Raw genomic sequence first — 25,963 nt, forward strand, 5'->3', positions numbered from 1 at the left:
TGATAATTACAGAAACAGAGATCAAATATTCTCTGTGAATCATGAACCATCACAGTAGTTACACAAAGCAGTTAAAATTTAATTAGAAGAGACTATGTCTGTTATTTTTGTTATGACTGTGTAAGATTGGCCATATTATTTTCTCCATTCTCTGTACTAAGAAACTGTTGTTCAATGAATAGCTTGCTCAGGTAATGTTTCTTATGCTGACTGAGATGACATTTATATTAATTGAAGTCTACGGAATCTTGAAGCCATTTTTTTAAAAACTGAGATTTATTGCAACAAAGCAGTAACTCATATACATTATAATTTTAGCCTGATTTATTAATTCTTAGGAAGGAAATCATCATTATGAGATGATGATTAGAATGATCAATTGATATAATATTTGGATCATTTTAAAATATATTTTTCCAGATTATGAAGTCCTTCTATTTTAAAAAGCAAATGAGATGGAAAAAATCTTTTACCCTAATTCTAAATTTGAAAAAGTGGTTTATTTGAAGTAAATGAGCTGGTGGTTATTTTTTCAATACATATATGTTATTATGGAATTCACTTGTGATGTATTAAAAAAAAACCTGGTGATTTAAACATTACCTTTTCCTGAATTTATTGACAATGATCTCTTATACCACACTGCATTATACTTAAATTATTCTTTACCTTTGTGAAAAGTAGTTTTACTCCACTGGCTTCTTTAGAGAGTTTCTGTTAATGGCACCCCACTCCAGTACTTTTGCCTGGAAAATCCCATGGACAGAGGAGCCTGGTAGGCTGCAGTCCATGGGGTCCCTAGGAGTCAGACAGAACTGAGTGACTTCACTTTCACTTTTCACTTTCATGCATTGGAGAAGGAAATGGCAACCCACTCCAGTGTTCTTGCCTGGAGAATCCCAGGGATGGGGGAGCCTGGTGGGCTGCTGTCTCTGGGGTCGCACAGAGTCGGACACGACTGAAGTGACTTAGCAGCTGCTTTGTTTATGTTTTGCCCTGTTTTTGAAGAGTTGGAAGAGGATGAGCCTGAAGGGAGTTCTGATAAAATCTTTTTGTCCTAAAATCAAGTTTTTCGATGACCTTTTCCTCCACAGCTCACTTACTACTCCCAGTATTGAAGAATTCTTGGCATTTGCTTTATTTATTCCTGTTTAGTTTCTTTATTTCCAAGTTCATATAATTCAAGCTTACAGAAATGCATGATAAAATTTGATGAACTGTATTAAAATATGAAGAGTGGTTATAATTTATCCATTTTTATCTGTTTCTTTGAACAGAAAAATGTTTCATATAATGGATAAAATTTATAATAACTTCTGATAAATTAGTTTCTCTTGAATAATACTCTTCTTTATCATATTTATTTCCTCCTTTTTTTTTTTTTTTTTTTTTTGCTATTATTATCTCTCTAGGTAAAAATCAGCCCGTGTGTGTGTGTGTGTGTGTGTGTGTGTGTGTGTATATATATATATATATATATATGTATATATATCGGAGAAGGCAATGGCACCCCACTCCAGTACTCTTGCCTGGAAAATCCCATGGACAGAGAAGCCTGGTAGGCTGCAGTCCATAGGGTCGCTAAGAGTCGGACACGACTGAGCGACTTCACTTTCACTTTTCACTTTCATGCATTGGAGAAGGAAATGGCAACCCACTCCAGTGTTCTTGCCTGGAGAATCCCAGGGACGAGGGAGCCTGGTGGGCTACCGTCTATGGGGTCACACAGAGTCGGACACGACTGAAGTGACTTAGCATAGCATAGCATATGTATGTATATACATATATATATATATGAAAGAAAGTAAAGTGAAGTTGCTCAGTTGTGTCCGACTCTTTGCGACCATATGGTCTGTAGCCTACCATTCCCCTCCATCCGTGGGGATTCTCCAGGCAAGAATACTGGAGTGGGTTGCCATGTTCTTCTCCAGGGGATCTTCCCAACCCAGGGATCGAACCTGGGTATCCTGCATTGCAGGCAGACTCATTACCGTCTGAGCCACCAGGGAATCCCTATATATATAAATAGATCAGATCAGATCAGTCGCTCAGTCGTGTCCGACTCTTTGCGACCCCATGAATCGCAGCACGCCAGGCATCCCTGTCCATCACCAACTCCCAGAGTTCACTGAGACTCACGTCCATCGAGTCAGTGATGCCATCCAGCCATCTCATCCTCTGTCGTCCCCTTCTCCTCCTGCCCCCAATCCCTCCCAGCATCAGAGTCTTTTCCAATGAGTCAACTCTTCACATGAGTTGGCCAAAGTACTGGAGTTTCAGCTTTAGCATCATTCCTTCCAAAGAAATCCCAGGGCTGATCTCCTTCAGAATGGACTGGTTGGATCTCCTTGCAGTCCAAGGGACTCTCAAGAGTCTTCTCCAACACCACAGTTCAAAAGCATCAATTCTTCGGCGCTCAGCCTTCTTCACAGTCCAACTCTCACATCCATACATGACCACAGGAAAAACCATAGCCTTGCCTAGACGAACATTTGTTAGCAAAGTAATGTCTTTGCTTTTGAATATGCTATCTAGGTTGGTCATAACTTTCCTTCCAAGGAGTAATATATAAACTTGAGTATAAAAAGTTCTTTAAAATGAACACTGATGGATACTGGAAGAGATAAAGCTTACCCCAATTCTCAGTTTCTTTTGATGTTTGACTAGCTTTGCTTAAATTGCTAAGATTATTTTATAGATTGATAGGAGGAAATAGACAAAAGCTTCAGGATATCAAATAATTTCTGTGTTTTTTGGAGTTTATTATCTCTCTCTTTCCACTGTGGTTCTAACCTGAGCACAGAACGCTCTTTGAAGTCAAAGAGTTTCAGATTTAAATCAGCTTCCCTCAGTGCCAGATCCCAAGAGGAGAGTGGTCCTATAATATGGAAGACGATCAAATTAAAATATCAGTGCCTAGAAGGTATTAGTTCCAAGCCTGGGCTGTATTCTCCTTTGATATGAAAATAAAATGGAACAGCTGGATAATGCTGAGCTAAATTCAGGGGTAAGACATGTTTGATATTTCTTTCTCATAGAACCTGAAGGTTCTGAGTCTATATAATGTAATGGCTATATTTTAATTTCAGATATGGTTGAAAATACTACTTTACATTATAATCATGGCCCTAGACAGGATGGGTGTCTCCTTAAATGTTGCTGCCACGGCTCTTTGATCAACATGTGTATTGTTGGAGACCTTTCTTTTCGCCTTGGGAAAGCCTGAATATCAGAAAGCTAATACACAGAGTTGTATTTGGGCTTCTAATATATTTGCCTTCACTTATAAAATAGTTTATATTTTTCTCCTAGTGGGTTATCATGGCATTCCATATGGAAATTTGGGATGGTCATTATATCAAAAACTCATTCATTTTGCCCCTCACTGATGATGGTCCACAGCTCTGTGAGGGTCCAGTGGTCTGGCTGCCCTGGCCTGAATGCTCTCTGGGCACATAGCTTATTTAGATAATCATTTGGGAGCTTTTTGATATTTCCTGAACTTTTGATAGCTGATGTTTCATTTATAAACTCTCATTCCTTTGAGGCATCATAATATTTCCAAATATATCACACTGGAAACTTGGTGGTAAGCTTCCATGCGACTTTCTCCATTTCTGCTGACCCTCATGTAATCTGGGAAACAAACAATATGAAATGTACCTCCATGAGGAAAAATGGTTAATCTGGGTTCAAAACAAATCACTCATTCCTACAGTCAGTATGTATCACGTGCTTATTATGTATACCTTTCAAAGTTGTGAAGATGTTGAACCAACATTGCACTAAATGCCTGCTGGAAGAACATTTACAATCTACGGGGAGAGAGAAATGACCCTCCTCCTCAATTAGTATATTTTCTTGTCTATGAGAAGATCATAAGTGGTATGGAGAAAAGTCTATCAGGGCAAGAGGTGGTTTTCATAAATTTATATTGGGTGATGCAGATAGGTTTCTTTGAGAGGGCGACATCTGTGGACGTGATGCTTCTTGAGAGAATGTAGTCAGGAAAAATTCCTAAGGCCACAGACCACGGGGCCGGTACAAAGAATGGATAGGGAGCCAGTGTGGCAAAAGTAGAGTGAGTAGGGGAAGCTGAGGCTGTCAGAGGGAGATGTAACTGGGAGAGCTTGGTCCTATGAGGACTTGTGGACCACTTCTAAGTTTTCAATATATTTTATTTTTACTGATGCATAGTTGATTTACAATATTGTGTTAGTTTCAGATGTACAACAAAGTGATTCAGTACATATATACACATACGGTGTTTTCCAGATTCTCTTCCCTTATAGATTATCATAAGATGTTTAGCACAATTCAGTTCAGTTCAGTTCAGGCACTCAGTCATGTCCGACTCTTTGTGACCCCGTGAACCACAGCACACCAGGCCTCTTTGTCCATCACCAACTCCTGGAGTCTACCCAAACTCATGTCCATTGAGTCAGTGATGCCATCCAACCATCTCATCCTCTGTCGTCCCCTTATCCTCCTGCCTTCAATCTTTCCCAGCATCAGGGTCTTTTCAAATGAGTTAGCTCTTCACATCAGGTGGCCAAAATATTGGAATTTCAGCTTCAAAATCAGTCCTTCCAATTTCCTTTAGGATGGACTGGTTGTATCTCCTTGCAATCCAAGGGACTCTCAAGAGTCTTCTCCAACACCACAGTTCAAAAGCATCAATTCCACACTCAGCTTTCTTCACAGTCCAACTCTCACATCCATACATGACTACTGCAAAAACCATAGCCTTGACTAGACGGACCTTTGTCGACAAAGGTAATGTCTCTGCTTTTTAATATGCTGTCTAGCTTGGTCATAACTTTCCTTCCAAGGAGTAAGCATCTTTTAACTTCCTGGCTGCAATCACCATCTGCAGTGATTTTGGAGCCCAGAAAAATAAAGTAGGCCACTGTTTCCACTGTTTCCCCATCTATTTCCCATGAAGTGATGGGTCCAGATGCCATGATCTTAGTTTTATGAATGTTGAACTTTAAGTCAACTTTTTCACTCTCCTCTTTCACTTTCATCAAGAGGCTTTTTAGTTCTTTCACTTTCTACCATAAGGGTGTTGTCATCTGCATATCTGAGGTTACTGATATTTCTCCCAGCAATCTTGATTCCAGCTTGCACTTCATCCAGCCCAGCGTTTCTCATGATGTACTCTGCATAGAAGTTAAATAAGCAGGGTGACAACATACAGCCTTGATGTACTCCTTTTCCTATTTGGAACCAGTCTGTTGTTCCATGTCCAGTTCTAACTGTTGCTTCTTGACCTGCATATAGGTTTCTCAAGAGGCAGGTCAGGTGGTCTGGTATTCCCATCTCTTGAAGAATTTTCCACAGTTTATTGTGATCAACACAGTCAAAGGCTTTGGCATAGTCAATAAAGCAGAAATAGATCTTTTTCTGGAACTCTCTTTCTTTTTTGATGATCCAGCTGATGTTGGCAATTTGATCTCTGGTTCCTCTGCCTTTTCTAAACCCAGCTTGAACATCTGGAAGTTCATGGTTCACATATTGCTGAAGCCTGGCTTGGAGAATTTTGAGCATTACTTTACTAGTGTGTGAGATGAGTGCAATTGTGTGAGTTTGAGCATTCTTTGGCATTGCCTTTCTTTGGGATTGGAATGAAAACTGACCTTTTCCAGTCCTGTGGCCACTGTTGAGTTTTCCAAATTTGCTGACATATTGAGTTCAGCACTTTCACAGCATCATCTTTTAGGATTTGAAATAGCTCAACTGGAATTCCATCACCTCCACTAGCTTTGTTCATAGTGATACTTCCTAAGACCCTCTTGACTTCACATTCCAGGATGTCTGGCTCTAGGTGAGTGATCACACCATTGTGATTATCTGGGTCATGAAGATCTTTTTTGTATAGTTCTTCTATGCATTCTTGCCACCTCTTCTCAATATCTTCTGCTTCTGTTAGGTCCATACCATTTCTGTCCTTTATTGAGCCCCTCTTTGCATGAAATGTTCCCTTGGTATCTCTAATTTTCTTGAAGAGATCTCTGGTCTTTCCTATTCTATTGTTTCCCTCTATTTCTTTGCACTGATCATTGAGGAAGGGCTTTCTTATCTGTCCTTGCTATTCTTTGTAACTCTGCTTTCAGATGGGTATATCTTTCCTTTTCTCCTTTGCTTTTGGCTTCTTTTCTTTCACAGCTATTTGTAAGGCCTCCTCAGACAGCCATTTTGCTTTTTTTGCATTTTGTTTTCTTGGGGATGATCTTGATCCCTGTCTCCTGTACAATGTCATGAACCTCCATCCATAGTTCATCAGGCACTCTGTCTATCAGATCTAGTCTCTTAACTCTATTTCTCACTTCCACTATATAATCATAAGGAATTTGATTTAGGTCATACCTGAATGGTCTAGTGGTTTCCCCTATTTTCTTCAGTTTAAGTCTGAATTTGGCAATAAGTTCATGATCTGAGCCACAGTCAGCTCCTGGTCTTGTTTTTGCTGACTGTATAGAGCTTCTCCATTTTTGGCTGCAAAGAATATAATCAATCTGATTTTGGTGTTGACCATCTGGTGATGTCCATGTGTAGAGTCATCTCTTGTGTTGTTGGAAGAGGGTGTTTGCTATGACCACTGTGTTTTCTTGGGAAAACTCTATTAGATTTGCCCTGCTTCATTCTGTATCCAAGGCCAAATTTGCCTGTTACTGCAGGTTTTTCTTGACTTTCTACTTTTGCATTCCAATCCCCTATAATGAAAAGGACATCGTTTTTGGGTGTTAGTTCTAGAAGATCTTGTAGGTCTTCATAGAGCCGTTCAACTTCAGCTTCTTCAGTGTTACTGATTGGGGCATAGACTTGGATTACTGTGATACTGAATGGTTTGCCTTGGAAATGAACAGAGATCATTCTGTCGTTTTCGAGATTGCATCCAAGTACTGCATTTTGGACTCTTTGCTATGCTAAATCGTTGATGTTTAACTTGAGTAAGTCAGGAAACCACTGGAATGTTTTATATTTTAAATTTATTTTTTTTCCTGGAGTGTAGCTGCTTTACAAAGTTGTGTTAGTGTCCACTGTACAGCAGGGGGAATCAGCTACGCATAGACATATTGCTGTTGCTGTTTAGGCACTGAGTGAAATCTGACCCTTCTCGACCCCGTGGCCTATAGCCCGCACAAGGTTCCTCTGTCCGTGGGATTTCCCAGGCAAGAATACTGGAGAGGGTCATCATTTTCTTCTCCAGGGGATCTTCCTGGCTCAGGGACACAACCCACGTCTTCTGCATTGCAGGCAGATTCTTTACCACTGAGCCGCCTGGGAAGTCACACATATACATATATAACCCCTCTTTTTTTGATTTCCTTCCCATTGAAGTCACCACATAGCACTGAGTCGAGTTCCCTATGCTATACAATAGGTTCTCATTAGTTAGTTTTGTATCTTATACCTATCAATAGTGTATATATACGTCAATCCCAATCTCCCAATTCATCCCACCCCCCTTCCCCACTTGGTATCCATATATTTGTTTTCTATGTCTGTCTCTATGTCTGCTTTGCAAATAAGATCATCTGTACCATTTTTCTAGATTCCACTTATACATTTTAATATATTTAATATAAAAAGTGTTTGTCTTTCTCTTTGTGACTTACTTCACTCCATGCATCAGTCTCTAGGTCCATCCACATCTCTACAAATGACCCAGTTTCATTCATTTGACACAATTCAATCTATCTGGCTGCTGTGCTGTGACCGTTAGAGGGTGAGAGGGAAAATGGAAGACCTTAGGAAGCTGTTGCAACCACCTGGGGGTGGGGGAGTGATGGACGATGGTGGCTTTGGTGGCAGTGAAGGAGAAGATAATATTTCTGGGTATATTTTGTAGGTAGATTAGCAAACATTCAGCCATGATCAAAGCCAGCTGTATGTAAAATGTCATTAAAATAGCTGATACTAGACATGGGTATCTTTTTGTTTCCTTTTTCTCTTTTCGTCTCACTGTCTTCTCCTCCACCTCCTCCACCTTGGCACCTTTCTGGGGATTCTAGGTTTTCACGATTGTCACATCCCTGCTATCTCAGAACTAACCAATTCTGTATCCCATTCTTTTGCTTCTCTTCAGCTAGCTTTTCCAAACTCATCTTAGGAAGGATTCACACTCAAGTGACAATGATTGACCAAAGCCCTAGTTTCTTACTCCTCAGGGAGTTTTGCATTTTTACTAAGGGATGATTGTGCAATTTAACTCAAAGAGACTTTTCTAAGACTTGAACAGCAGATGAGGAATTAAAATTTTTTTTTATACCTCCTGAATCTTATTGTAATTTTTAATGAAATGTTTCAATTTAAGTCAACAAATATTTGCTGAACATTTGTTCTTTGCCAGCTTGGTACTAGGTGTTGGAAATAATATAAAATCTCTCCTCTAAATGACCTATGAGGCTAATATGGATGGCAGAATCTTGTAATGCAATGAAATAAATGCTATACACTTGCTAGAAACACACAAAAATAAATCGGCCATGGAGAAGGGACCTGGGAAGAACTGTCCGGGGAACTTCTCCTAGTAGCTTGCAGCCTCTCTGCCTGGCCGTTATCTACAGCCAGCCTGCTCTGCCCACAGCACTTCAGTTATCAGGCTTAGTGTGGACCTTGTGTTCTGCCAGTGATTCAGATGTAAGGGACGTGTCTGGGCAGCCTCCTCCTGTGAATTGGATCAGGATTGGCTTGAGCTTTCGTCTCAGGGAGACGCTAACTAGGGCAATGTAAACAGGGTCTCTGAGGAGCAGGAAGCAGACATTTGGAGTGATGCTCTCAGCCATGTGATGCATGCTTCTAGACAGAGAAGCTGACTATACTGAAAGTGTAACCATAAGTTCAAATCCCTGATTCTCAAGGCAAGTAGCACAGTTTGTTTTGAGGTCCCATAGCTCTTTATTACTAGAGCCTGTGGTGAATTTAACGTGTCAGTGATGGGGGGTGCGGGCTTCCCTGGTGGCTCAGACAGTAAAGAATCTGCCTACAGTGCAGGAGACCTGGGTTCAATCCCTGGGTTAGGAACATCCACTGGAGAAGGGAATGGCTACCCACTCCAGTATTCTAGCCTGGGAAAGCTCACGGACCGAAGAGCCTGGTGGGCTACAGTCCATAGGGTCCACAGAGTTGGGCACAGCTGAGTGACTGACACTTTTACCTGGGCTTCCCAGGTGGCGCTAGTGGTAAAGAACCTGCCTGCTAATGCAGGAGGTGTAAGAGACACAGGTTCGGTCTCTGGGTTGGGAAGATTCGTTGGAGGAGGGCGTGGCAATCCACTCCAGTATTCTTGCCTGGAGAATCCCATGGACACAAGAGCCTGGCAGGTTACAATCCATAGGGTTGCACAAACTTGGACACAGCTGAAGTGACTTAGCATGCACACACGCACACACAATGAAGGGGTGATGGTAACAATAGTGGTGGGAAATATTTTCTGAAGGGGAAGGGTGTTCTTGCTATCCTCATCTTCACACCCAGGATTTATGTTGCAATATCTAGCATTGCCTCTAAATAGAATTAGCTCTGATAAACTTGCTTACAAAATACCAGTTCTTTTTTTAAATCTAAACTTTGCCCTGCACCTGTCATGTAGTAGATATTTAAGAAATATTTATTGAATGATGGCTGAAAGCATAGATTGTAAATTGAAGAGATATAATAGTTATCATTGAATTTTTTTTGCTGGATTCATAGTCAGCCTAGTTGGTTCTACCTTGTATGATTTGTTAATGGTGATTCCAGTCTGTAATATTACAGCTTATTATTATTATTTGAGTTATAATAACAGTGATTGGAGTGATTTGTAATTTTAAACCAAAGAAAAGAAGTCAATATATTTGATTTAATACCTGGAAGCCTTGAAATGCTGAAAAAGAAATATGTTCCAAATTAGAATATTGTTAAGAAAACACAGAGGAAATATAGTGAACGTAAAAGGCATCTCTTATGGCAATAAGAGTCAGTGATGCTATCTAACCATCTCATCTGTTGCTGCCCCCTTCTCCTTTTGCCTTTGGTCTTTCCCAGAATCAGGGTCTTTTCAAAAGTGTTGGCTCTTCTCAACAGGTGGCCAAAGTATTGGAGCTTCAACTTCAGCATCAGTCCTTACAATGAATATTCAAGACTTAATTCCTTTAGGATTGACTGGTTTGATTTCCTTGGAGTCCAAGGGACAATCAAGAGTCTTCTTCAGCACCACAGTTTAAAAGCTTCAATTCTTCTGTGCTCAGCCTTCTTTATGGTCCAACTCTCACAATCTGTACATGACTACTAGAAAAGCCGTAGCTTTGACTAGATGCACCTTTGTTGGCAAAATGATGTCTCTGCTTTTTAATATGCTCTCTAGGTTTGTCATACCTTTTCTTCCAAGGAGCAAGCGTCTTTTAATTTCATAGCTGCACTCACCATTTGCAGTGATTTTTGGGTCCAAGAAAATAAAATTGGTCACTGTTTCCACATTTTCCCAATATATTTGCCATGAAGTGATTGGACAAGATGCCATTAGTTTTCTTAATGTTGAGTTTCAAGCCAGCTTTTTCACTCTTCTCTTTCACCTTCATTAAGAGGCTCTTTAGTTTATCTTCACTTTCTGCCATTCAGTTCAGTTCAGTTCAGTTCAGTTGCTTAGTCATGTGAGATTCTTTGCAACCCCATGGACTGCAGCATGCCAGGCTTTCCTATCCATCATCAACTCCCAGAGCTTGCTCAAACTCATGTCCATTGAGTCAGTGATGCCAACCAACCATTTCATCCTCTGTCGTCCCCTTATCCTCCCACCTTTAATCCTTCCTAGCCTCAGAGTCTTTTCTAATGAGTCAGTTCTTCGTATCAGGTGGCCAAAGTGTTGAAGTTTCAGCTTCAACATCAGTACTTCCAATGAATATTCAGGACTGATCTCCTTTAGGATGGACTGGTTGGATCTTCTTGCAATCCAAGAGACTCTCAAGAGTCTTCTCCAACATCACAGTTCAAAAGCATCAATTCTTCAGTGCTCAGCTTTCTTTATAGTCCAACTCTCATCCATACATGTCTACTGGAAAAACTATAGCCTTGACTAGACAGACCTTTGTTGGCAAAGTAATGTCTCTGCTTTTTAATACGCTGTCTAGCTTGGTCATAGCTTTTCTTCCACGGAACAAACATCTTTTAATTTCACGGCTTCAGTCACCACTTGCAGTGATTTTGGAACCCAAGAAAATAAAGTCTGTCATTGTTTCCACTGCTTCCCCATCTATTTGCCATGAAGTGATGGGACCAGATGCCATGATCTAAGTTTTTGAATGTTGAGTTTTAAGCCAGCTTTTCCAAATCAAGAGGCTCTATAGTTCCTCTTCACTTTTTGCCTTAAGGATGGTGTCATCTGCATATCTGAGGTTATTATTTCTTCTGGCAATCTTGATTCCACCTTGTGCTTCATCCAGCCTGGCATTTCGCATGATATACTCTGCATATAAGTTAAACAAGCAGGGTGAAAATATACAGCCTTGATTTTCCCCAATTTGTAACCAGTCTGTTGTTCCATGTCCGGTTCTAACTGTTGCTTCTTGACCTGCATACAGGTTTCTCAGGAGGCAGGTCAGGTGGTCTGGTATTCCCACATCTTTCAGAATTTTCCACAGTTTGTTGTGACCTACACAGTTAAAGGCTTTGGCATAATCAATAAAACAGAAATAGATGTTTTTCTGGAATTCTCTTGCTTTTTCTATGATCCAGTGGATGTTAGCAATTTGATCTCTGGTTCTTCTGCCTTTTCTAAATCCAGCTTGAACATCTGGAAGTTCACAGTTCACGTACTGTTGAGGCCTGGCTTGGAGAATTGTGAGCATTACTTTGCCAGTGTGTGAGATGAGTGCAATTGTGCGGTAGCTTGAGCATTCTTTGGCATTGCCTTTCTTTGGGATTGGAATGAAAACTGACCTTTTCCAGTCCTGTGGCCACTGCTGAGTTTTCCAAATTTGCTGGCATATTGAGTGCAGCACTTTCACACCATCGTCTTTTAGGAATTGAAATAGTTCAACTGGAATCCCATCACCTCCACTAGCTTTGTTCGTGGTGATGCTTCCTAAGACCCAGTTGACTTCTCATGCCAGGATGTTTGGCTATAGGTGAGTGATCACACCATCATGGTTATCTGGGTCATGAAGATCTCTTTTTTTTTTGTAGTTCTTCTATGTATTCTTGCCACTTCTTTATATCTTCTGCTTGTCTTTTCCATACCATTTCTGTCCTTTATTGTGCCCATCTTTGCATGAAATGTTCCCTTGGTATCTCTAATTTTCTTGAAGAAATCTCTAGTTTCTAGCATTCTATTTTTTTCCTCTGTTTCTTTGCATTGATCACTGAGAAAGGCTTTCTTCTCTCTCTTTGCTATTCTTTGGAACTCTGCATTCAAATGGTGTATCTCTTCTTTTCTCCTTTGCCTCTAGCTTCTGTTCTTCTGAGCTATTTGTAAGGCCTCCTCAGACAGCCGTTTTGCCCTTTTGCATTTCTGCCATAAAGGAGGTGTCATCTGCATGTCTGAGGTTACTGATATTTCTCCAGGCAGTCTTGACTCCAGCTTGTGATTCATCCAGCCCAGCATTTCGCTTGATGTACTCTGCATATAAGTTAAATAAAGAGGGTGACAGTATACAGCCTTGATGTACTCCTTTCCCTATTTGTAGCAGTCCATTGTTCCATGTCTGGTTTTAACTGTTGCTTCTTGACCTGCACACAGATTTCTCAGGAGATAGGTAGGGTTGTCTTTAAGAATTTTCCAGTTTGTTGTGATCCACAGAGTCAAACGCTTTGGCATAGTCAATGAAGCAAAAATAGATGTTTTCCTGGAACTTCCTTGATTCTTAATATGTTGATATTCAATCTTGCTCTTTCCTACTTTACCATGTTCAATTTGCCTTGATCCATGAAGGGAAAATATATCTTAGAGATGCATAAGGCTCCAGATAGATGAAGTATTAGAAAGGACATCTGGTTGCTGTAAAGAAGTACAATCTCCTGGTCTAGAAAAATTATATCACAAAAAAAGAAGGATTAAGTTACGACTTCTATTGCAAAACTATTGTAAATTATGGAAGAGATTTACCAGAAAAAAGAAGCAAGCAATTTTTTTTTCACACAAAATTCCAAGGTAAATTCTGAAAATTATGGCAAATTCTTAGTTTGTGACTGTTTACAAAAACAACTATAACTGGAAGTGAGAGATTTTCTTAAAGCAATAGACGTTTGTTGAATGCCTTCCAGGTTCCAGCTTTCGTGATGTCTCTCATGATATCACGAACAAGGAAAGATATCTTCCTTTTTTCCTACCTTCCACTAGTCCTATTAGAGGTCTAGTGATGTATTCCTGTGAATTCCCACTTGTTCTGAATGTTTAATCCAAAGCATTCTTGAGATCACTCTCTATCTCATCATTTTACTTTAATTTTCTGAATATTATTTATCTTTCTAGGACTTTTCTTTATTATTTATTTATTGTTCATTTGTTTCAGTTCAATGAGATATCAACTCTAGAGAGTAAAGTCTTGTGAGTTTTGTTTACTGCTGAATCTCTAATATTTAGAACAATACACGTGACAAAGTGGATACTCAATAATAATTTGTTGAATGACTCTGTTAATTGGACTGCTGTATCCAAGTAAATTTACAAGATGGTTCAATGCCCATCAGGTTGGCAGAATCCAGTAGGCAAGAGCTTTCTGTCCTTAATCTGTGACTTGAATGAAGATAAAAATGGTTCATGAAATAACATAAAAGTTTTAACTTTACAGTTTACAATGACAAACCAAATATAAACCAAATGTTAAAAAGAAATGAAAGAGCAATATTCCATTGTGTCTGTGTACCACAGTTTCCTTACCATTCATTTGCCAATTGACATCTGGGTTGCTTCCATGTCCTAGCTATTGTAAGCAGTGCTGCAGTGAACACTGGGGTACATGTGTCTCTTTCAATTCTGGTTTCCTCTGTGTGTATGCCCAGCAGTGGGATTGCTGGGTTGTATGGCAGTTCTATTTCCAGTTTTTTAAGGACTCTACACACTGTTCTCCATGGGGGTGGGTAGTGAGTTGGAGGGGAGTTCTGGATGAGGAGACACCTGTACACCCGTGGCTGACTCGTGTTGATGTATGGCAAAACCACCACAATATTGTAAAGTAATTAGCCACCAATTAAAATAAATTAATTTTAAAAAAGAGATGAAAGAATTAGGAATTTTAGGCTCTAGCATAGTCACTGTGATCCAATAATATATAAAATGACTTCAATTTCATGCTCTTCTGTATTCTAAACATAACACAAAAACTAAGGAGACAATTCCTATGATTATTATCTTCACTGTATTAATTGAGTTTATTGTCAATATCATGTACATGATGATGATATTCTGCCTTGTGTTAAAAATACATCTAGTTAAACATATCTTTTAAATTTTTACATATAGTAGTGTGTATATATTAATCCCACACACCTAATTTATCCTTCCCCGCACCTTTCCCCTTTGGTAAACATAAATTTTTAAATTTGGTAAACAGAATTTGGTAAACATAAATGTTTTCAAATTCTGTCAATCTGCTTCTGTTTTGTAAATAAGATCATTTGTATCATTTTTTAAATACAACACTGTAAATCAAGTATGCTGCTGCTGCTGCTGCTAATCACATAGACGGCAGCCCATCAGGCTCCACCATCCCTGGGATTCTCCAGGCAAGAACACCAGAGTGGGTTGCCATTTCCTTCTCCAATGCATGAAAGTGAAAAGTGAAAGTGAAGTCACTCAGTCGTGTCCGACTCCTAGCGACCCCACGGACTGCAGCCTACCAGGCTCCTCCGTCCATGGGATTTTCCAGGCAAGAGTACTGGAGTGGGGTGCCATTGCCCAAGTATACTCTAATATAAAATCAAAATTAAATTTTAAATATGTTAAAAGAATATTGACAGAGGAAAATGATAGTGGAGTTCTTCAGTTGAGGATCAGTAAGAAAAAGGTTGATAGAGATAGCAGTATAACCATCACACAGAAGAGAGCTCTTAGTCAAATAGGGAAAAAAAGGACCAATGTTCTCTAGGAGTAAGTTAGCAGAAGCATATTTTGTCTCAATATAACGGAGAATTTTGTACTAATTCTAACAGAACAAAACGTGCTACCTTGGGAGGTGTGGCTGAACAAGGGATCAGATTTGGCTAAGGGGGTTGAACCAAATTGCCTTCAATTTCACTTCTGAGTCTAATATTATATGGCATTACGTGTATAATAGCAAAATATTGCTCTGACCAAGCTTTTCAGCTATATTCTTTAGAGCAGCTGAGGATAGGCGAGCAAAGGTTATAAATAATTATGCACCCTGAAAGATGAGGTGAGGTCCTATGGTAGATGAGTCATGGCTGTTGACCTGGAGCACCCATGTACAAATCCCAGCTATGATTTAGTAGCTAGTGACCTCAGAGAAGGCAATGGCACCCCACTCCAGTACTCTTGCCTGGAAAATCCCATGGACGGAGGACCCTGGTGGGCTGCAGTCCATGGGGTCGCTAATAGTTGGACATGACTGAGCGACTTCCCTTTCACTTTTTACTTTCATGCATTGGAGAAGGAAATGGCAACCCACTCCAGTGTTCTTGCCTGGAGAATCCTAGGGACGGGGAAGCCTGGTGGGCTGCCGTCTATGGGGTCGCACAGAGTCGGACATGACTGAAGTGACTTAGCAGCAGCAGCAGCAGCAGACCTTAGATAAATTCTTTCTTAACATCTCTCTGCTTTGAAGTGAAAGTGAAAGTCGCTCAGTCATGTCCGACTCTTTGCGACCCCATGGACTATACAGTCCATGGAATTCTCCAGGCCAGAATACTGGAGTCGTTAGCCTATCCCTTCTCCAGAGGATCTTGATGACCCAAGAATAGAATTGGGGTCTCCTGCATTGCAGGTGGATTCTTTACCAACTGAGCTATTAGGGAAGCCTTTTAGTTTCCATATATCAAGTGAAGGTAATATAGTATCTACGTCATAGGTTTGTTTTGATAACTCAGGGAGATAATACACAGTAAGCTTTTAGAGTGTACCTAGTAAGCTTTTAGAGGGTGCTGCTGCTGCTGCTAAGTTGCTTCAGTCGTGTCCAACTCTGTGCGACCCCATGGACTGCTGCCTACCAGGCTCCTCCGTCCATGGGATTTTCCAGGCAAGAGTACTGGAGTAGGGTGCCATTGCCTTCTCTGTTTTAGAGGGTAGTGATTGTTAATTATTATTGCAACTATTGTTGCAATTAAATACCCACAAAACCACTGTGGAATATTAATAACATTTTTTCTGCATTATTTATCTGTTTAGATATTCCTTGGGAGAAGATATCTTATTGAGAGATATGGGCCTGGTGGACCCGAATTCCAAATCTTTTAGATTTTATATGGGCTGTGGTCTTAGATGAGTCATCTGAACTCACCACATAGCCTTTGCTTAATGATTGTTTAGTTATAGGGATTCTGCAAAATTAAATGAGGCAATGCATGTCATTTTCCTAGTTATAGATGTCGGCTCTTATTTTCCATGTTGAGATGGTATTTTGCTTCAATCATTAATTTAAATACATTATTTTCTGGAGACTATAGCAGTACAGTAAGTCCCCTACATATGAACCTTCAGGTTTCAACCTTTCAAAGATGTGAACGTTCATGCCAGCCCCTATATCCCAGCTGTTGTACTGTAGTACTGAACCTTTCAAGGTATTGTACTGTAAATTTGAAAATGTTTCATTTTTTGTGTTTGTTTCTAATGTACATTTTATTTGTATGAAAAGTATTACAAACCTATTATAGTACAGTACCATATAGCCAAATGTATTAGTTGAGTATCTAGGCTAACTTAGTTGGACTTAAAAACAAATTGAACTTACCAACGCGCTCTTGGGACGGAACTTGTTCATATGTGGGGGGCTTACTGTACCAGGTCAACAGAGAGACTCAGGGCTTGAAGGGGCCGAAGCATTGCTTCTTCCATCCCTGGCATTTTTTTATTTTACTTGATTACTCTGTCTTCTTCTGTAGACCCTTTGGTTTGCTTGCAGGGGATGAAGACAGCCTGGTGCTGTGCGCCAGTTTCCCACAGCTCTGGGGCCGGTGGGGAAGCTGCCTGAGACAGGAGCTTTTGAAATGAGAGGAACCTTGAACTTGGCACCCAGAGCAATGTCAACACTGGGATTTTGATTATGTCTATGATCCTGATTTCTACAGTTTTCTCATGCTCAACCCCATATACTCTACAAAACTGAACTGGATTACCCCAACTTTTACTTAAAACTTGGAATATTTTATCTTTTGATTCTTTAATATCACTGTATTGGAAAGTGAGGAGAGGGTGATGAAGTTTAAAAAATGAATTTAAGACCTTCTAGTGGCCTCCTAGTTTTCCCATTATGGAGTTAAATTGCTATCACATCTATTCAAAATACTACTTTTTAAACATTATTACCAGATTTTATGTGTTCTGATCACTGTTTTTATAAATGATGCAAGAGACTGTATCAAGTTCAATTAAACTTATTGGCATAATATTTGTTAATTACAGCACCATAAAAAAAGACCCACATTCCTTTGAGAATCAAGCAAAAATACCCCAAATATTTATACAATAGTCTTCCTGTCACAGCATACTGCCAATGAGAAATTTACATATAACTTTGTAAAAAGGAATGTTTTTAAACTCTGAAATGATATACCATATAATTGCCTATAATCCCTAGGCTGATGTTTTACTGTGGTATTTCTTTGCTTCTCATTCTAATAAAACATTAACAGGAAGAGCTAATTTTTTTCTGTCAAAAGCAAGTTGTTGAAGCATAATCACTGTTTCCTTCGTTTGATAACATGTCGTTTAACTTGGTAGAACTGGTCTAAAATTATGTCACATTCTTTCCCCTTTTCAACTCCATTCTTACTTTCTGGTTACCCCCCATTCTAGCAATACAAGACCAAGTCCAGCTACAAGGCTTTTGCAGCAATCCCAACAAACACATTGCTTTTGGAACAGAAGGTCAGTGTTGGCTCAAAAGCAGAGTAAATTTTGGTGATGTTTTCTAAGATTGCTCATGTTTTTTAGAAAATTTCTGTTTTCAAGTTTTGCATTTACCAAAATAAAATGCTGCTTTTAGTTTAGGATGACATGGTGAAAGCATCTTGGTGAGTAGAATTGGAGACATCATTAATTTATCAGTAGAGTCTGGGTAGGAGCTGTCAGGCAGCTCTGGGAAACTTGATTACATCGTGTATCTCTGAGTATATCCCTGTCCTTTGGAATTTTAAATAATTGTTAAAATTTAAGTGTTTCCAGGATGGTGGTCCCGTGATGATTAAGACTTCGCTTTCCAGTGCAGGAGGTGTGGGTCAGTCCCTGGTTGGGGAGCTGAGATCCCACATGCCTCACAAAAAACCAAGACATAAACCAGAAGCAGGATTATACAAATTCAGTAAAGACTTTAAAAATAAAGTCCCCATAGAAAATCTTAAAAAAATATGTAAGGGTGTCCACTTCTGTTCACATTGGTCAGTCGACGGAGTAGAGGTAAAATGGGGTTACATCTGGGCAACTGGTCACCTTTCAAACTGGGTGATTCATAGGTGGCTCAGATGGTAAAAATCTGCCTGCAGTGCAGGACGCACAGGAAATGCAGGTTCAACCCCTGGGTCGGGAAGATGCCCTGGAGGAGGGCCTGGCAACCCACTCCAGTATTCTTGCCTGGAGAATTCCATGGACAGAGTAGCCTAGTGGGCTACAGTTCATGGGGCCAAAGAGAGTTGGACACGACTGAGCGACTAACACTTTCACTTTAACACACTAAGTGGCTTCCACAGGGTGGAAATGCATTAGCCAAGCACCTAACTTAACCTCTTAAATCTGATCACAGTCTGAACATCTTTATCCTTCTCACTGATCTGACCTCCATGAAGGAGATAGAAGGTGGAAATCCTTTCCAGTGACCCAGCTGCTTTCACATGGCTCCAGGGCATTTTTGATTTGCTATTAAGAGTCATTAAGTATAAAATTACAGGATTCTGCTTCGCTGGGTAAATTAAATTAAAGCCTCTTGTTTCACAAGTCCATTACAAAGGCTCTAATGAAGTCCCAGTGGAGGAAATGAATGAAATCAATTACCAAGTTTATGACATGGTATAGTTCCTATGTTATTTTTATGCTATTTATTTAGGCAATATATCTTTGATTGCATGAAGCCCATTTTTGTGTGTGTGTGCAATTATAGTGTTTCAAATAATATTATTATTTGTCAAATGTTAGTATTTCCAACCAGGTGATATTTTGACTACTGGTTTTTGAATATACATGCTAAAATTTTTAGCATGATCTGGAGAATAAAACTGTATGTTCTCATATTCTGTATATTCCTTTGTCTAAAAAACAGGAATTGTTAGTGGGGAATGCTAAGAGGTGTATAAGTGAACATTAGTTGACAGAATCTCTTATATTGTGTATCTCTGATAACGAACTGTTATCCAACTGTGGCCCAGAGTATGCTCTATATATCTGAATCCTTTGAGGTGGGGTGGGAGTTACTTGGTTGCAGGCAGATGGGTAGCTTTTTCCTCTAGCTTCTTTTCCAAATTTTGACCTTTTATGATTCATTGAAGGATAACATAGGGGAATTCCCTGGTGGTCTAGTGGTTAAGACTCTGAGCTTCCACTGCAGGGGACACGGGTTCAGTTCTTGGTTGGGGAACTAATATCCTGCATGCTGCATGCCCACCCCCACTCCCTCAAAAGGGAGATTTCCAATAGCGGGAGATTTCTGGAGGCATGAGGAAGTGACACCATCACCGTGTCACCAGATACCCCTTATCCTATGTCTAGAGTTACCATGTGGAGTCTTAGTAGAAGTGTTCCTTCACCATAGACCCTCTGCCCATTTAGATGGACGTTTCCAAAATCTGCTCACAAGGGCCTGCCTTCACAGACATGAGAGAAGCTCTTCCCTCACCAGCCATGCAGACTTCCTGCTTTCAGAATTTCTGTCTTTTTCAGTTCAATGGATTTTAAGGATTATACTTTATTAGTCAGTCATTAAAAATGAAGAATGATTAGCTTAATTTCAAATTTCATCAAAACCCATTTCATGAAGTCTTTGGTGGTATTGGTTTTTACTGAACCTAACACGAGTTCATAAAGGAGAGGGTTTGTGTTTTTAATTTCAAATAAAACATACTCTTCAGTAAAATTATCATTTTTGTTTTTAGTACAACATCTGTAAATATCATGATATCTAATTTAAAATATCTAATGCATTTATGCACCAGGGGTTAGCCTGACTGAGCACACAATACCTTTATCTAGTGTGGATAATTGTCTCTTGGCTAAGATTTTGTTTTTGGACCACAAATACTTGAATTGCTTCAGGGTCACAGGATATAACATGATGCTTGGTTTTGTTTTTTTTTTTTTTTTGGTTGGCTTTCCTATGTTATGTACTCCCCAATGGGAAACTTTACTTTTAAGAATTTTTAACTCATAAAAATATTATTCCAAGATTTTATGAGAGTTTATATATTTTCCATCATATTTCTTGAATTATACTGTGTTGTTTCTTTCATGGTTGTAGTTTAAAAAAAATAAATCCGGTTTATACAATAGAACTCATCCTATGCCATCAAAATCAAAGGGACTAATTTTTGAATCGAGTGGGTAAATTAGGACTATAATAATAAGAGGCTCATCTATTTGGGGGAGGATTTGTAGTTTGGAATATGTTGAATCCCAGAAACTTTTTGGAGATCCCTTTAATATCATGCAGAACAGTACAGTTAAGAGGGGTGATGCCACAGTGTCACTACGGGATTCTGTTAGGGTCCATGCTGGGGACCGCCTTGGAGATGCAATGAACCCATTTACTTCATCTTAAGATAGTTCAGCAATTCTCCCCCAGTCAGATTTCTTATACCATATTTTGTTTTATAGCATATAGTATAATTAATGAGGAACCAGAATCACTTTAAAAAATAATACTGTTTTTTAAAGCAAACTTTTCTCCAAATTGAAATACAGGTATCCCTTCTGATTAGACCTTAAGCTCTCATTGGATCCCCCAACTGGTTTCAGCTTTAATCACCCCTTGATGAAGCCCATAATTTTCAAAAGAGTGCATTTTGTTGACAAAGGATATGAAGTATCTAGTACTTCTGTTCTATAATTTATTGTCCACATCAAACTTAAATTTATAGCTTATTCCATTTTCTATCATTTCCCCTCCATGAATGTTTAGGAGGGAAGCATTTTTAGCTTAAGCCTTAACTAAGGCTTTACAGGAAAAGATGAATGTCAGGCTTCATGTTTTAATGTGTTGGCATCGAGGTCTTTGACTTAATCTCCTGCCAATAATCATCTTCTCCAAGACTGAGATGAGGATGTAATACAAGTGATTATAAAGCAGGAACAAAATAATTAGATGAATTTGCATTCATGACTGTCCTTATTACAATATGTTCAACAATATACCAAGTTCTGTAGAGGAAATAATTTTGATATGGACATTATTTTTTATTCTCCATATGGGTACTGTTATCCTTTTCAGAGAATGTTAAACATCTCTCTCTTATTGACTAATTTTTCTTATCATCTAAGTCCAATAGCAATAGGTAAAAGGTGAAACTGAAGGAAACACATTTATATTCTAAATACATGGATTATTATTTTTATTGTGCAATTATTTTAAGGATAGGAAAGATAAAGGAATGTTTCATTGTAATCAAATAATATGAATATTTATTGTCTCATGGTGATTGCTATTTTTCCATGAAATAATACACTTTTTCTTTGGAAGTATTGTATCTGTTGCCTTCTTCACAAGTATCTCTCGGGATAAAATCAAGGCTACAGTTAGGTACTAATTTTTCCAACAAATGATATTACTGTGCATTTAATTCATAACCTATGTGTGTCTGAAAGAATTTTAGAGTAGATCAGTTTTATAAATAGCACCTATAAACTACAGAATTATTTAAATGAAGATTATAGGAAAAATCATTTTATTTCTCCTGGTGGAAAGAGAATATAAACAGTTGTTTCAAAGACAATAGGGAGGACAATGCTAAAAAAATAGAAAAGTAAAGATTTGAGATATCTTGTCAATGTAAATGTTTTATTCTAAGTTGCCAGTTTAATTTTTTTAAAGGTGACTTTTTAAACTCTAATCAGATTAATCATATGTCTTTGGGTGAGACTATTTTAAGATCAATGCATGTCTTAAAAATTTAACAAAATCTGGTTACTAACTTAAGCATATGGTCTAGACTAGAGTGAGTGTCTTAATTTAGGTTATTTCAAGAAGTAAATGTGTTCCCAATGTGTTTAGCAGTGGAGAAGTGCCCAGGACCCAAGTCTATACTAACTGGTTGCCCTTGGGCAGTTGTCTACCACTCAACTACTCTTTTAAAACACTTACTAAACCATATTTAAATATACATATTGGATTTTTCTTTTTCCCTACTATAAACTGTGAGAAAATGCAGTAGCTTTTGTTAAGCATTCATTGAATAAATTAATTCAGTTTTCACCTGAGTTGCTGCTAAGTCACTTCAGTCGTGTCCGACTCTGTGCGACCCCATAGACGGCAGCCCACCAGGCTCCCCTGTCCCTGGGATTCTCCAGGCAAGAACACTGGAGTGGGTTGCCATTTCTTTCTCCAATGCTTGAAAGTGAAAAATGAAAGTGAAGTTGCTCAGTCGTGTCCGACCCTTAGCGACCCTATAGACTGCAGCCTACCATGCTCCTCTGTCCATGGGATTTTCCAGGCAAGAGTACTGGAGTGGGGTGCCTCACCTGGGTAGGTCTCTAAAATTTCCAATTTTATTTCACAGGATTTTAAGCCAAATTTTGCTCATAGGATTATAAAAATAAAGATACCTAGTGTATGGTAGTTAGGAGTCTTCCTTTGGGGTAGAATAAGTCTCATTAATGCTAATTCCATGGAAAAGATATAAAGGGCCTCTGTTACAGGGAAAGTAAGCTGGTTTTAGACTTGGCGCCTGTTTAAAGAATACCATGACGGCCGCCATATTGAGTCCTTTAGTGTATCAGACACTGAGCTAAATGCTTTACTATCTTCGCAGCTGTGTAAGGATTTTGATGCTCCAAGATGTCAACTGCATTTCCAAAAGCAGCAGGGCTAGTAAGTTGCTGAAATGGACCTCAAGTGGGATCCAGTTACCCCCTGGCTTTTCCCTACTCTGCATGCAACAGTGATGTCAGTGAGCTAATGTGAAATATTCAGCAAGAGATGGTGGTTTTAGATAATTTTTTTATTACTTGCTAAAATATGTTTAAATATTCATTAAATTAGAGCAGCAAAAGCTTTTTTTTAAAATGAGGAACAGTTAAACGGAATTGGGAATGGCTTAGTTCTCACAAGACTTGAGTGAATGAGGATATACAGACCAGCACAATTCCTTAAGTTACTGAAAGAGAGGAGGTGGATTACAGTGGAGGAGGTGCCGGCTGGAAATCAGAAACATCCTTCTGATATCCTTGATTAAATGAAGAAAAAGTCCAGACTCTTTGCCATTGGGCCTTGATGAATGGATTTGAAACTAGCCTAATGATTTGCCAAAAATCCATTCCTTCTGTGTGTGAGGAACAGATATTTAACCCTCCAAAGATCTTGGGATTAAAAACACCAAGGAAATTTCCTCAATTCTTGAAATTTTTAAACCAATCACGTGAAAATAATCTACTGATAAATATTCCTAGATCTTTAAAGAAGCTATACTTTTATACTTGAAAACCCCTTTGGCTTACAGTGTACATTTTCCCCCTTTCTTCAGGTCTGAAAGCTATTCTCCGATTAGAGAATCAAAATGAGATTTATTTGCCTGAGAATATCTCCAGTCTTACAAATGGTTTTGTATTAATGACTGAAAATCAAGCAAATCTCTTATGGTTAGAGGATTTTTCTACCCAATTCCTGGTTAACAAAGTATAGCAACATTTGGGTTCTGCCTGAATTGTTTTTTGGGAGGTTAATTTTATCATTACTAAAATACAGTACTTACCCATGAAATTTTTGAAATCCAATCCAGTTAGAAAGTCGTGGCATCACAAAAAGTTTACCAGTCTTTTTATATAACTTTTTGTTTGGAAACAGTTTACTTTCTAATTCTGCTTAGACTACAACTAATTCATTCTGTTTTCAGATTTTTAGCACTTAATCCTATCTCCAAAGAGAGCAGGTTCTAATCAGTCTGCTGGTTTAACATATCTTACTTAACAGTGACTGTGGTTCCATGAGAGCTGCCCCTTTTGGACGAGGAACACCTGTTAAGATGCGTAGGCATATCTCACGAAGACTTTGATTTTCAATGGTGTTCTTGGTTCTTGGCCCTTAATTAGAAAATCATACTGAATTCAGAAACTATTTTTTTCTTAAAGTCAGAAAGAGACTATGTGTCTTTTCAAAAACTGGGCCCCAAAGTTGGTTGTGCTGAGCAAAATATAACAAATTTTAATCAGAATACTTCTAACCATTACTTAAGAATCTTGAAAAATGGGATTCAAAGTATGTTCTCTTTATGCCTTGCTTGGCTATCTTCCAATTTGGTGGAAAATATATGTTTTTATAAAACCTTTTACTGGAGAGTGTTCTGAGAGAACTTCACTTAAAATGAATAAGAAACATCAATACAGTCCTGCTAAGTTGTCAAAAAGCAATCTATGGTTACACTTCATGTTAATAGAGATTTAATGTATGTTTTTTTAATACATTTTGTACCACAGTGGAAAAAAAAAAGTCTGCTAGGAGTGGATCAAGATGATATACTTGACAGAGAATTCCTTGTCAATAAAAAAATCAATTCTAGAAAATTTCAAGGCTATTTAAACTCGAATAAACCCCCCTCCAAATTTTAATGCAATTTGACAATATTGTCTTCATTTCAAGGTTTCAGCATTGCTGATATATTAATACTACTAGTTATCCTCCTTAATTTTCCAAGTATTCTGTGTAGGTAGTTTTTTTATTCCTTCAGGAAAAATCAATGTTTTAAGTTGTATAATAAAGGATGTGTTTGCTTAGTAAGTTCCTATGAAGTAACCAGGATAATAACCCTATTTGATTTTGGCTAAAATAATATTTGCTCATTATATTAAACTGATCACATACTCAGATCTTTGATGGCAAACAAATTTAATTGAAATGTGGGAAAATAAATTATTTGTTATTTAAAATATTCAGAGTTCAACCTCCTTCCCTAGAGCATTTTACTGAGGCATATTGAAATCATATTCTTTCTATGATTCATTTAACTCCATTTATTTGTCAGTTCACCCTTCCAGTTCATCCTAAATGTCTTTCCTGAAGACATATCATATGCTGTATCCTGAGGCTACCAAGATAAATGCCACAGTTACATAATGTAGTAGGACAGGTGGTCCAGTAGGATAGAGATACAGTCAAAGAATAATGATGATACAATATTTTTAAATCATGTGTGGAATGATGTGGTATCTCAAGGAGGGAGTGAAAGACTTTGCCTGCTTCAAACGCCAAAAGCCATTAGAAAGGACTTGGATTAAGATCTTTAGGGTGAGTAGGAATTCTAAGTGAGCTGACGGTGGAGGACAGATCCATCTAGGTGGAGTTGATGACGTGTGGTTAGAAGGTTAGAAACCCAAGTCCCTTGTGGTTAAAGAGCAGCATGCAAGGGAAGAGTGGGTAGAAGGTGTTGGTGGAGAGGCAAGGAAGGGCTGGACCAGACTTCTCTCCTAAGGAGTTTGTTCCTAATTCTGATCATTAATTCCTGACTTTTTTCTTTTCTATAATTATTATCATAGAAGCCATATGTGGTGTAAAGCCTAAAACTAAGGCCCAATATTATGTGCTTGGCATCTGGTAGAACTGGGAGGGCCTCAGGTAGCTGAATTACAAGCTCTCTTCCCCATTCTGCTTCTCCAGACGTGGTCCCCCAACTCTCCCTG

General features: G+C 38.7%; 1 protein-coding gene across 1 annotated transcript in view; it reads left to right on the forward strand.

Annotated features, from left to right (window-relative positions):
- MLIP (muscular LMNA interacting protein) overlaps window positions 1-25,963 on the forward strand; it is a 278,691-nt gene that overhangs the window by 153,581 nt on the left and 99,147 nt on the right. Inside the window, 1 exon segment of the mRNA XM_070361005.1 lies at window positions 17,951-18,022. Within this exon segment, the coding sequence (XP_070217106.1) occupies window positions 17,951-18,022 (72 nt within the window).

Source organism: Bos mutus, chromosome 23, assembly GCF_027580195.1.
Source record: "Bos mutus isolate GX-2022 chromosome 23, NWIPB_WYAK_1.1, whole genome shotgun sequence".
NCBI classification, from domain to species: Eukaryota; Metazoa; Chordata; class Mammalia; order Artiodactyla; family Bovidae; genus Bos; species Bos mutus.